At 47.9% G+C, this 14297-nt stretch overlaps 1 protein-coding gene across 1 annotated transcript in view; it reads left to right on the plus strand.

The window, feature by feature from the left end:
- Window positions 1–13809, plus strand: part of LOC144486825 (tetraspanin-18-like) — a 33066-nt gene extending 19257 nt beyond the window's left edge. Inside the window, exons 6-8 of the mRNA XM_078204839.1 lie at window positions 6489–6668; window positions 10287–10370; window positions 13347–13809. Coding sequence (XP_078060965.1) covers window positions 6489–6668; window positions 10287–10370; window positions 13347–13391 — 309 coding nt within the window. The 3' untranslated portion in view covers window positions 13392–13809. The remainder of the gene's footprint in view (window positions 1–6488; window positions 6669–10286; window positions 10371–13346) is intronic.
- Window positions 13810–14297: the final 488 nt, after the last annotated feature.

Below are 14297 nucleotides of genomic sequence, written 5' to 3' on the forward strand. Positions count from 1 at the left end.
AAGAAAGCGGATGTTGATCAAAAGGCTGCCAAGGGTGGTCTTCAGGTATTCCAGGGCTAGAAAGGGCAGTCTAGCCACAACACCCCTATCCCAGCAAAGAGTGGAGAATTCAACCCCCAGGACCCTTGAGCAACCCTTGCTCTGCAGCAGCAGAGGGGCAAATAGCCACTAGACCTTACTCCTTGAACCCCCAAGGTGCTAGGTCAGGGTGTCAGTGCCAGGGTGCCAGGGATAGAGCACTGTCAGCACTACCAACTGAAGGCCTGAAGGGGGCTGAGTGGGGAAATCTGACGGTGAAGGGGATCTGAGTGCTGAGGGGGTCTGAGAGAAGAGGGGGCTGAGTGGGGTACCTGAGGCGGGGGAGGCGGGTGTGGGATCTGAGGGGGGCTGAGTGAAGGGGGTGAGGTCAGGTCAGGTCACCCTCATGCCTATGTGGTGTAGGGGGTTACCTATTGTGGGTGGGGTGGGGGGAGATGACCCTCTTTGGTAAGGGGTTGGTGCTGCTCCCCTGGTCAGTGTAGGGGCCTGTCTCCAAGCATGGAGATCAGACAGCCATTAAAAATTGCGGTCTGGTCTCACAGCAGCGGGGCTGGCCCACAGGTTGTTCAATATGAATAAATTAGCACCTATCCCAGCTGCGAATGACAGCTGAAACCCTCCAGGTGTGGGCACTTAGTCCCAATTCAGGAGAACAGCAGTCGTTAACTCTGTTTCTCTGTCCACAAGTGCCGATAAGTTTATCCAGCATTTTCCGTTTCACTGCATTTTGTAAAGGTTTTGTTAAGGTACCTGGAGGAAAAGTATTTTCGTTGGTCAGTGCGTCAGCAGCCAGGAAGCATAAATTTAAGAGCACCACCAAAAGGATGAAGGGAGTTTTTAAAAATGCTAGCACTTGACATGCCTATGAGGAACAATGGTGTGGGTTGTCTATAATAGCCTTTAAAGGGGCAATTGTGTGACATGGGTGGGTAGGAACAAGGGGGGATCTTTGCTCTTTTAATTCGTAAGTTGAGCAACATCATCATAATCATTGTTCCCTATCTTTACTCTAAAATTAATAGTGCAACATTTGTGTTCCTTATTCATCAAAAAGCACTTTATCACAATGAATTACTTTAAATGCTGTCACTCTGGTTGTGTGGCAACATTCGACAAGCAACTAAAGGATGAATAAGCAATCTGCTTTTGGGATTGACTGGGTGTAGGAGCTAACTGGGACACACAGATAATGGCTGGTTCCCAACAGCTGCATTGAACTTTAACCTCGGCAGAACAAGCAAGTAGAACCTTGTTGTAACAGATGACAGCATGGCAATTCTGAAATCCCACATTGTAACATCAACTCAACTCCTGGTGTGAGCTGTGAACTCTGACACCTGACCTTAAGGGAAGAGAGCTATTGTGGTGAACCATAGTTGGTTACCACTATGAGTGCTAAGCCATGGATGGCCAGCACTATGGGGTTTGTAGATATGTTACTGTTGTCACTGTTGGGGTTAGGGTTGGGCTGTTCTACCTGTTGATATTGTTCTGTGGTACACTCCAGTTGGCTCCGCCTACCTGGGGAAGTATAAAGGTCACTGCACTGCCTGGTGACCCTTTAGTCTGGGATTGTATTGTATATAGTGTGCTCCATTCTTGTTAGTAATAAAAGCCTTTATTTCCCGGGTACAATCTAGCCTCCCGGGTGATTTAATCGCGCATCAATTTTATTACTAACAAAATTTTGAAAAAAAAAACTATGGAGCAAATGTTGAAACCCGATCGGCTTACTTTAGATCCACGTGTGGCAGGAGCGTCGAACACTTTCGACCATTGGTTAAAGTGTTTTCAAGACTATATCGATGCCTCAACAGCCATTCAAAACGACGCTGATAGATTGCGGGTCCTCCACGCGAGGGTAAGCGACACTGTATATTAATCAATCCGCGATGCCCAAGACTACAAAGGGGCCATTGAACTACTTAAGAAACGGTACAGCAAACCGCCAAACGAGATCCATGCTCGACACCTTCTAGCCACTCGACGGCGGCAGCCCGGCGAAACGACAGAACAGTACCTGTGTGAACTTCAGCAGCTAGCCAGAGCCTGCAACTGCAAGCCAGTGTCGGCGGCCCAGTATACGAACGACTTGATCCGAGATGCGTTCGTGGCGGGAATCGGCTCGTCATATATTCGCCTTCGGCTGCTAGAGCAAGGTAATCTAGACCTCGCTAAGACAGTAGAATTGGCTGACGCTATGGAAACGGCCTCCAGAAGTCTAGAAACGTACCCCACCGACCACGTGGGAACATCGTGGCAAGTACAGCCACCGACTCAACTTTATTCAGCGGCTCCGGAAAACTGCGCGATTGTTTTTCCAACCTCGGACCTGATGACGGCGGCAGCTCCAGGAGGCCCGCGGTGTTACTTCTGTGGATTGGCGAAACACCCTCGGCAGCGATGTCCAGCTAGAACGGTATTGTGCTCCGCGCGTGGAAAGAAAGGGCATTATGCCAAAGTCTGCAGGACCAAACCACCCTCCAAGCATAGCAGCGCGGCGTGTGATCCTCCTGAGCCTGTCTCCTTGTCTCCAGCGTCTTCGAGGTCTTCCACCACGTGCGATTCCAGAGCGCCGCCATTCCTGACGACGGAGACGCAAGACACGTGCGACCTGCAGGGGCCGCCACTTTTAGCGCCACCAACCACGTGCGATCCATGGGCGCAGCCATTTTGGTCGGCATCGACCGCAGACGACCAGCAGGGGTCATCATCATCAACCATCTCAGCTGCCTGCAGTTGCACCCAAGACCCAACGGTGGCATCAATCATCCTGGACCAGGCCAAGCCTCGCAGACTCGACAAGTCCATGATGGGCATAGAGGTAAATGGATGCCAAATTCATTGTTTGTTTGACAGCGGGAGCACGGAGAGCTTCATTCACCCTGACACTGTGAAACGGTGCGGTCTCCGAGTATGGGCTGTCAGACAGACAATTTCGATGGCGTCGAGGTCCCGGTCTGTTACCGTGCTAGGGAGCTGCGTGGTCAACCTGACGGTGCAGGGCACAGTTTACGAGAACTTCAGGCTCCTTGTGTTACCGCACCTTTGTGCTCCGATACTCCTGGGACTAGACTTTATGGTCCACCTGAGGAGTGTAACCCTGCAGTACGATGGGCCACTCCCTCCACTTTCAGTGGGAGCACTGCAGCCTCCAAATTGCCCAGCGCGCTCCACGTGTAGCCTCTCGACACTCAGAATCACCCCATCTTTATTCAAGAATCTTGTGCCAGGCTGCAAGCCCATCGTAACCAAGAGCAGGCGTTACAGCGCTGAGTTTCGGATCTTTATTCGATCTGAAGTTCAGCGGCTCCTCAGGGAAGGGATCATCCAACCTAGCTCTAGTCCATGGAGAGCGCAAGTAGTGGTGGTTAAAACTGGAAACAAACCCCGGATGGTCATAGACTATAGTCAGACCATTAATAGATATACGCAGCTGGATGCGTATCCTCTCCCGTGCATATCTGACATGGTCAACCAGATTGCGCAGTACCGGGTGTTCTCCACCATTGACTTGAAGTCAGCTTACCACCAGCTCCCCATTCGCCCAGAGGACCGAAAATACATGGCCTTTGAGGCGGATGGTCGTCTTTATCACTTTTTAAGGGTTCCCTTTGGCGTCACGAATGGGGTCTCGGTCTTCCAGCGTGCAATGGACCGAATGGTGGACCAGAACGGGCTGCGGGCTACCTTCCCGTACCTGGATAACGTCACTATCTGCGGCCATGACCAGCAGTACCACGATGCCAACTTCCTTAGATTTTTACACACTGCGTCTCGCCTGAATCTGACCTACAACAGGGAGAAGTGCATATTTCGCAAGCGCCGCCTAGCAATTCTCGGATACGTGGTGGAAAACGGGGTCCTTGGCCCTGATCCAGACCGTATGCGTCCCCTCCTTGAACTTCCCTTGCCCACCAGCATCAAAGCACTGAGAAGATGCTTAGGCTTCTTTTCATACTATGCACAGTGGGTTCCCAATTATGCGGACAAAGCCCATCCGCTCATCAAGTCTGCCTCCTTTCCCCTAGCAACAGAGGCTCGCTTAGCCTTTGAAGGGATAAAAGCCGACATCGCGAAAGCCACGATGCACGCTGTTGATGAGTCCATCCCCTCTCAGGTGGAGAGTGATGCATCTGATTTCGCCCTGGCCGCCACACTTAACCAGGCGGGTAGGCCCGTCGCCTTTTTCTCTCTCACCCTCCAAGGCCCTGAAATTCGACATTCAGCGGTGGAAAAGGAGGCCCAGGCCATTGTGGAGGCCGTTCGGTATTGGCGCCATTACTTGGTGGGAAAACGATTCACCCTGCTCACGGACCAGCGGTCCGTGGCGTTCATGTTCAACAACACGTTACGGGGTAAGATCAAAAATGATAAAATCTTGAGGTGGAGAATCGAACTCTCCACCTACAACTATGATATCATGTACCATCCGGGGAAGCTCAATGAGCCCTCAGACGCCCTGTCGCGTGGAACATATGCAAGTGTGCAGGAGGATCGGTTACAGGCCCTCCACAATGATCTCTGCCATCCGGGGGTCACTCGGCTCTTCCATTTCGTAAAGGCCCGGAATCTACCCTACTCAGTGGAGGATGTCAGGTCCATAACCCGAAGCTGCCAGGTAAGTGCTGAATGCAAACCGCACTTCTACCGACCTGACAGGGCACACCTCATTAAGGCCACTCGCCCTTTTGAAAGACTGAGTGTGGACTTCAAGGGCCCCCTTCCGTCGACAGATTGGAACGTGTACTTCCTCAATGTGATTGACGAGTACTCACGATTCCCTTTTGTCATTCCCTGTTCTGATACGACCGCTGCCATGGTTATCAAAGCATTACGGGATCTTTTCACCCTGTTCGGTTACCCCAGCTATATCCACAGTGATAGGGGCTCGTCATTCATGAGTGACGACTTGAGGCAATACCTGCTCTCAAAAGGGATTGCCTCAAGTAGAACTACGAGTTACAACCCTCGGGGTAACGGACAGGTTGAACGAGAAAATGCTACAGTCTGGAAGGCTGTCTTACTGGCGTTGAGGTCTAAAGGTCTTCCAGTCTCCCGTTGGCAAGAGGTACTCTCTGATGCTCTCCATTCCATCCGCTCACTCCTGTGTACGGCAACCAACGCTACTCCACATGAGAGGATGTTTTCCTTCCCTAGGAAGCCTTCCTCTGGGACCTCATTACCGTCTTGGTTGATGTACCCAGGACCTGTCCTCCTGCGGCGGCATGTTAGGACCCGCAAGTCCGACCCTTTGGTTGAACAGGTCCATCTCCTCCACGCCAACCCTCAATATGCCTATGTGGCATATCCTGACGGGCGAGAGGACACGGTCTCTATTAGAGATCTGGCGCCTGCAGGGGACTTGAAAACTCCAGTCGCTCCCACACCCCTAGTTAGGGACCCCCTGACCCTTATCTCCCCTCCTGACACGGCGCGGGCAGTATCGGGACCACCACTTAATCCTCTTACTCCCGTGTACAGCTTGCCTGAGTCCAGGAGATTGTCACCACCTCGAGGCGTGCTCGAGTCCAGCAGATTGTCGCCACCTCGTGGTCCACCTGTTCGTGAGGAACTGGAGGAGTCACTGGACACCGCCTTGGAGAGAAGGTCACCACGGTTACCAGAACCGGCGTTACTGCCAGTGTTGAGGAGGTCGCAGAGACGGTGCGGTCCTCCAATACGACTGAACTTGTGAATATATGAACAGTTGTTCTGTTTTTTTTGCCCCGCCGGCCTTTGTTTTTAAAGGAGGGGTGAATGTGGTGAACCATAGTTGGTTACCACTATGAGTGCTGAGCCATGGATGGCCAGTACTATGGGTGTTTGTAGATATGTTACTGTTGTCACTGTTGGGGTTAGGGTTGGGCTGTTCTACCTATTGATGTTGTTCTGTGGTACACTCCAGTTGGCTCCGCCTACCTGGGGAAGTATAAAGGTCACTGCACTGCCTGGTGACCCTTTAGTCTGGGATTGTATTGTATATAGTGTGCTCCATTCTTGTTAGTAATAAAAGCCTTTATTTCCCGGGTACAATCTCGCCTCCCGAGTGATTTAATCGCGCATCAGTTCTCACATAGCAACCGGGTCAAAGTGCAGATCAAAACTCTTAATGAAAGCGTCATTAAAAACATTCAACCTCAGTTAGCAACTCTCGGTAACGGTAAAGTTGCCAGAGTCCCAGCTGACCATAGGCTGCTCTCCCTTTGAGGGGGAGAGCTGACTGGTGGTGTTTTAATCTGAGGGTCTCCACACCTCAGGCGAGGAGCAAGGTTGAGAAGGCGGGGCCTTCATGTATAACCACAGTCGATACGGGAATTGAACCCACGCTGTTGGCTTCACCCTGCATCACAAACCAACTATCCAGAAATAAACCAAGGTTAAATATTGCTTAAATGCTTTTAACAAAAGAATAACCAATGATAACATTTTGTGTCTTTGTGATTCAGTTTGAATGCTGCGGAGTGAGTGGTCCAAAGGATTTCTTGCGCACCTTGGAGTTCATTATATTAAACCCTCACCATGAGGTTCCAGAAGCTTGCTGCAAGAGGAACAAAGCAACACCAGATGGAGTTATAGTTAACTTAAAGGAATGCCTCTCTGGAAATGTTGACTTCATCCACAATCAGGTATAGAAGAATACATTAATATTTGGCACTGTTCGAGGTTTTGGAGTACTTTCCCATGAGTAATGTGTGTCATATTGCCCGATATCTAATGAAAAGGGAGCAGTGTAAACTTGCGTGTGATCTGAGCTGTGAGCAGTGTCTTCCACACGTCCCTTTTCTCAATCCTTCCAAAGCAGGGCTGAAGTGCTCAGTGAGACAAGGCCTGATAAATATCATTCAACTGCTTTATTTTACGCGAGCAAAAGTACATATAGAGCAACAGATTTAATCAAATCTTACCTCGATTCAACTTACTATGGAACAACAATCAAGGACAAGAAAATAATTTTTAAAATGCACTGTACTTCCCCTATTATCCATCACACTTGCTTAACATTGTCTGGGCAGCTATGAGATTCTGAGCAGCCCTGCCTCTTCTCACAAGATCTGTTCATCCCATATCCAGCTGGCTGCTCCAGATTCCCTTCATCCTTTTCTCTCAGTCATCCAGAAAATGAGACAGCTGCCTTTCTTGTCTTCTTCCCCTTTCTGTATTAGGCATCTTTCTTTCTCCCCTGGGGTGTGGGTTTGAGGCTATTGTCAAGATGTATGGTGGACACACTGTGTCCATGGGCCTGGGATGACGCAACTGACTCTCATTGTCTCAGGAAATAGGCTGCGAGCCATGAGATTGTTCAAACTGGTTTGTCGGCCTTTAATGTTCATCTTCAGTGCCTGATTCACTACCAAGCATAGACTTTGTCTCAGTGGTTTCCACCTGTGGCTTATTTTAAAGTTGTGTGAGACAATTTGTTTGAAAAAAAAAGCTCCTTCCCAAATCCTTGAAGAAATTGGTCGGTGGTACAGACACACAATGGCAGTCAGCAATTTGAAGGTCAGTGCATCAAGGGCTGAAGAGCAAACAGTGGCACTCACACCCATCAGTGATGCTTGAGTAGGCGTAATTGTGTGACTGTTTTGACTCCAGGCATGTCAATTGAATTCAAGTTGAAAAGTCTTATCTGCAATGAGGTGCTGATTATTGACATGTTTTTCAATTAACCTTGCACTCAACAACATCCCGCCTCCAGAAGCCACCACCTCCCCCCATCCCCCACCCTACCAAATTGAGTGGGACAGTCAGCCCATGATGACTCCCCACCCACCCCACCACACTGTACCCTAGACTCCCCTTCGCTCTGTGCAGCCTCTCCAAGAAGCCTATGTCCAAGGTTTCCTCTCCTCTTGAGCGGCCTTTCCAAGAAGCCTGTGGTCCGGCAACAGAAGGCATCCTCCAATACATTGCTTTCCGTATTTGCCTGTGAACTTCCACCCCCCCCATTATCCCTGACATGCACTCTACTCCTGCTCCCACATCTTATGGTGTCCACTAACTACCCCTCCCTCCCAACTCAATCCTTGTTTTCCCCAAGTCAACCCTCAAATTTCTCTCTTCTCTGAACACATGGAGCCACTGGGTGAGCACTGTGCTTATCTCTGAGCTCCGTTGGAGGTCTGCTCACCAGGTTCACACCTTTTGAAGCCAGTTGTGGTTTGCGCTGTTCTCACATCACGGCGCTGTGGATGGCTGCTTTTGATGTGGGGGTATGATTCTCATCTGTGGACTCGATAATAAGATGCAAATGCATTAAATGAGGTTCCCAAATTTCAATGGTGGGAAACATGGCCGCCATTGACAGGGGAGGGACCGAGTATGTCTATCTTGTTTTGTAAACCCTGGGAACTGTTGCCCTGCTGCTGTCCAACTTTCAAAGGTTAGAAGTACTGACTGAGGTGATCAATTATTATACAGCTTAACCAATAACATTGTCCAGAAAATATCTCTCAATTTCCACAATTATTTATGTGCCAATTTCTACAATTATTGAAGTTCCTCCTGGAGTCTTTGTGCAACAAAAGCCTCCAGAGATCTCACTGTCTCTCGACTGTTCTTGCCAAGTTCCTAAGCTGGGAATGAAACTCCTCCCAGGACTCATCATCGTGACCATCTCCACAGCGTCCATACGTCATCACTGCTCCTCAATTACAGGTCTTACAAAGACAGGGCCCTGAGATCAGTCAATCTTCTTCTAAAGGCAGTTAGCTCTTCCCTCCACCACCCCTACTTGGACACCACCCTTTCACCCATTCCCATGCCCTCACTGGCACCAGTGCTACCTACCCATGCTTGGCACATCATTCCACCTCTCACTGATCTGGCACAGTGAATCGAGGAGCACAAACAGCTCTCCATCAACCAGGCCCTCACCAAAGCCCCTAACCTGCTCTCATAGACACACACACCCTTTGGGACGCAAGAGATATCTTCTCTGATGTTTGACTATTAAGTGTCTTTGAACTAGCCTTTGGAATGTTCTCCCCCACACCCCCCGCCGCCGCTCCCCCCCCCCTCCCCCCATCTCCCCATCCTCCTCCTCCTTCAGGTGCCATGCTCAAAGAGAGTGTTGGTGATCATGGACTTCCATTGGATTGGTCCATGATTCTTCTTAGTAAAGTACTGTAGAGGTTCATCCGCCATTGTGCAGTATGGCTGACCAGGAAACATTCTCACTCTTACCGCCTGCCATAAGCATATTGAAATGATATACAGGCTGATGATACATAAATTAGGAGTAGGCCATTCAGTCCTTCAAAGCCTGCTCTGCCATTAAATAAGATCATGGCCGATCTGATTGTGGCCCCAACTCCAAATTCCTGCCCACCTCCAATAACCTTTGACTCCCTTGTTTGTTGAAAATCTATCTCCCGCTGCCTTAAAAATATTCAATGATGCTGCCTCCACTGCTCTACGGGGAAGAGAGACTCACGACCCCCTGAGAGAAAACATTTCGCCTCATCTTCATCTTGGATGAGAAGCCCCTTATTTTTAAACTGTGCCCCCAAGATCTCGCCTCTCCAGAGAAACATCCCGTTTGGCCACATTATGAATACCCCTTCTGTGGGCATTAGGTCCTGAAATAGATCTTGAACTGTAGTCTCTAGGGTCCCAGAGGCAGGGAAACCACCACTGCGCCACAAGCCCTGCACCCTTGCCTCCCCATAATTAAAAATAAATGATTTCCAACAGGGAATCCATTTCTAGGTTTCTCAACAGTACTTTGAGCAGATCAGAGGGAAGGGAGCAGTAAATGTCCTGACAGAAAAAAAATTAAAGTACTTTGTAGAATGGTGTGCAAGCAAGGGAATTCTGAGCCTCAGCCTATGCACATAAAATGGCCTCTTTCAAACTATACATGCCCCAAAGATACTTGTGACAGCATCTAGCATTACATTCCCAGTGAGTTTATTATTTTGGGTTTATGGAGGAGAGGGACTGTTGGCCATGACTCCCTTTATATGGGATGAGTCTTAAAGGAGACTGGCAGTTTTTTGACAGGGATGTACAGTGCAGTATTTCTGTGGGAGATTTGAGGTGGAGGTCTCCAAAGACTATTTCTGGTCTTTATAACACTCCAAATCCACCTTAACATTAAGTTAGAGGAAGATCTCCCCTCCCTGCACTCTTATAATTCTAGCTACTTTCAATTGATAGAATTTAGCCAGAGGTGAAATGCTGTTTCCTCATTTGAAGTCATTACAGTATAAAAACAATTCTGTCTTTTTCTGTCCCTTTTACAGGGCTGCTTCGAACTAATTATAGACAAATTGGAAGTTTATCTTTACGTGGTTGGAATAATGAATATTTGTATCCTAGTCATTGAGGTAATTCTTTCATTAATCTCAACAACATATGAAGACTGAAGACATGCAAGTCCATCAGAAATAACTGACCATCTCAACTTCCCATGACCTTCCTCCTCCAGTCTGTTGTATGTAAACCATTTATCTCAAGAGAAAGAGTTTCTGCTGACAGTGACTCCCCTTATCTACTCTGAGTCCTGTATAAGACAGAGATTCCCCTGGTCCTGTGCCTTTGCTGAGTCCTGTATTAAGATATGTCCCCTTGTAAGGCGTAATTTCCTTAGCCCTGTATTAAGCGAGATTATAGACCAGTGAGCCTAACGTCAGTACTGGGGAGGTTGCTCGAGTCCATTATCAAGGGTTTCATAACTCAGCATTTGGAAAGCAGTGGTATAATCAAACAAAGTCAGCATGGATTTACAAAGGGGAAATCATGCTTGACAAATCTATTGGAATTCTTTGAGAATGTAACTAGTAGAGTTGACTGAGGAGAACTGGTGGACATGGTTTGTTTAGACTTTCAGAAGACTTTCGACAAGGTCTCACATAACAGACTACTATATAAAATTAAAGCGCATGGGAATGCAGATAATGTCTTGAGATAGAAAGCTGGTTAGCAGATAGGAAGCAAAGAGTTGGCATAAATGGGTCTCTTTCCAATTGGCAGTCAGTGACTAGTGGGGTACTGCAGGGATCTGTGCTAGGACTCCAACTGTTCACATTATATATTAATAATTTGAAAGAGGGAGCTAAATGTATTATCTCCAAATCTGCAGATAATAAAAGATTGGGTGGGAGGGTGAGCTGTGAGGAGGATGCAGAGATGTTTCAGCGTGATTTGGACAGACTGAGTGAGTTGGAATATGCATGGCAGATGCAGTATAATGTGGATAAATGTGAATTTATCCATTTTGGTAGGAATAATAGATTATTATTCAAATGGATGTAAATTGAGAGAGAGAGATACTCAGCAAGACCTTGGTGTCCTCACCCATTAGTCACTGAAGGTAAGTGCACAGGTACAGCAGGCAGTAAAGAAGGCAAATGGTATATTGGCCTTCATAGTGAGAGGATTTGAGTGTAGGAATCAGGATGTTTTGCTGCAATTGTATAGAGCAATGATGAAGCCACACCTAGGGTATTGGGTGCAGTTTTCATGTCTTTATCTGAGGAAGGATGTCCTTGCTACAGAGGGAGTACAGCGAAGGTTTACCAGGCTGATTCCTGGGATGGCAGGTCTGTCATATGAGGACAGACTAAGTGGGTTAGGATTACATTCACTGGAGTTTAGAAGAGTGAGAGGGAATCTCATAAAAATTTATAAAATTCTAACAGGATTAGATAGAATAGATTCAGAAAGAATGTTCCTGATGTTGGGGGGAGTTCAGAACTAGGGGTCGTAGTTTGAGGATAACTGCTTTACTGTTCCCCCATTACTTTGACTGTTCATTCTCTAACATAATTCCATATGACCATTCTAAATGGGGCTAACTTGAAAGTTTATTAACATTAGTCCAGCCTATACAAAACTCCAAGAAATAATATACCATGATCAAAATCTTACAACGGGCTGCTTTATCAATGGAAACATAGAGGACAAAAGCCAGGAAATTACACTAGACCAGTGTAGAATACTGGTTTGGTTCCAACTATATTGTATCCGATTCTGGGTATCGTCCCTATAGGAAGGAGATGAAGATTTTGGAAAGATTTATTCAAATGGACTTGTCGGTGAGGAATAACAGTTGTGTGAATAGTCTGGAAGAGCTGGGATTGTTCTTCTTATAGCAGAGAAGGCTAACAGGAGATTTGAAAGAGGTTTCTTAAATCATGAAAACTTTATATTGGGTGAATAATGAGCAACAGTTTCCTAAGGCTGAAGTATTAATGATGTGCAGATGCCGGCGTTGGACTGGGGTAGGCACAGTAAGAAGTCTCACAACACCAGGTTAAAGTCCAACAGGTTTATTTGGTAGCAAATACCATAAGCTTTCGGAGCTTGCTGCTCCTTCGTCAGATGGAGTGGTCTCTGTTCTCCAACAGGGCACAGACACAGAAATCAAGTTACAGAATACTGATTAGAATGCGAATCTCTACAGCCAACCAGAGATTCACATTCTAATCAGTATTCTGTAACTTGATTTTGTGTCTCTGTGCCCTGTTTGAGAGCAGATATCCACTCCATCTGCCGAAGGAGCAGCGCTCCGAAAGCTAATGGCATTTGCTACAAATAAACCTGTTGGACTTTAACCTGGTGTTGTTAAAACTCTTACTGTGTTTACCCCAGTCCAACACCAGCATCTCCACCTCTAGAGTCTGCCAGTGGCTTCCACCCATTTATCTCCAGCAGCACTGGGTGGGAAGGATGGAGATATGAGGGGCTGAGCTATCCGTGTCTGACTCAGACTGTAACCGGGGGAGAAGTCAGACACCCCCAGTATCAGCAACATTCGGGGTCTGTTTAAAGGGCAAATTTAAAGCTGAAAATTCACAGAAAAAGAATGCAGTTTAGTGATGAGTTTCCCATCCCTCTGTGTTCCCCATAGATATCGACCTTGTCATATTCTACTGAGGTCTAAACTGGAGCTGATTTTGTATTCCTCTGTTTAAAAGACTGCAAAATAAGAGAATGAACAGCACACACTTCACCTCACTGGACTCTGTAAAAATACAAAGAAATAAAGAAGCAAATTAGATCAGCCCCATTCACCACCTCAGGCCATTCCACAGCAAGCTTTCACATACAACTAGATCATCTGTAATTAGTGATGTTGTCTGAGGGACGAATATTGGTCAGGACGCAGGGGACCACTTCCCTTTGGAATAGTGCTGTAGGAAACGTTTATATCCATCTGAGAGTCCAGGTAAATGTTCGATTGGAAAGGCTTCATCGCCCACAGTGTGGTACTCCCTCAGCGCTGCATCGGTGCGACAGCCTGGATTCCAACCAAGAACAGGCTGCAAAAACCAATCACTTCTCCCCTCTCTCTCTTACAGTTATGTGTGATGATCACTGCAATCTGGCTGTACCAACGAGCTTAGAAGTGATCTCCTTGGTCCATTCTGGTCAAAGCGAGCCTGGAGGGTGTGACAGTGTTTAATATTTACAGAGACAGGCAGCCTGGCTGCAACTGTACAAACTGGATCTGTGGGTGCAGCACTTCAATGGAATGGACTGGACGCTTCTATTTGTGAGATTATTCGCTGAAAGCAGGATCTGAGACAGAAGACTGGACCAGGAAGATCACCAGAGGCTGCAAACCCATCTGGGAGAGGAGAGGAGAGTGGAGCTGGGGGAGGGAACGATGATGATTGAATACACTCCTAATTGTGAACCTCTGAACCTACAAGAAAAATACAATGGTTCTTATCTCCAGAATTAACTCCTGGCATTGTCCGACTCTCTCTAATGGATGCAGCTTTGTGAAGCAATGTGAATAAATGATGGTTTGAGGCATTTATATCAAGTAATTCTCTGGGGACAGCTAATGTTACAGAGAGATGGGGAGACCGCACTGTTACTCACTGTCACTCCAGTAACCAACTCAAACACAGGCAGGTTAGGGAATCAGTTTATGTCCCAAGGAGATGGGGAACGAACAGTGTATCCCAGGGGTGGGGGTGAGGCGGATAGCGTATCCTTGGCCGGGGGCGGGGGGGGGGGGGGGGGGGGGGGAAGGGGGGCAGGGGATGGAGGGGAGAGACAGCGTATCCCGGGGTTTGGGGGGGAGGGGGGTGTTCTGTGAGGGGTGTTGAGGGATCGGTGCTGTTGTTGGGGTCAAGACTAAATGTGGGTGGGATGAGGGACAGGAGCTTTGTGGGCCAGGAATCTCCGATCTCGTTCGGTCCACCGGCGCGAATGGAGAATTTGGCGCTGAGCCAAGATTCCATTTCCTGCAGCAGGACTGGAGAATCCCAGCCTCAGGTAAGGTTGGAGAATTCTGGCCA

Source organism: Mustelus asterias, unplaced genomic scaffold (assembly GCF_964213995.1).
Source record: "Mustelus asterias unplaced genomic scaffold, sMusAst1.hap1.1 HAP1_SCAFFOLD_476, whole genome shotgun sequence".
In the NCBI taxonomy this organism is placed as follows: domain Eukaryota; kingdom Metazoa; phylum Chordata; class Chondrichthyes; order Carcharhiniformes; family Triakidae; genus Mustelus; species Mustelus asterias.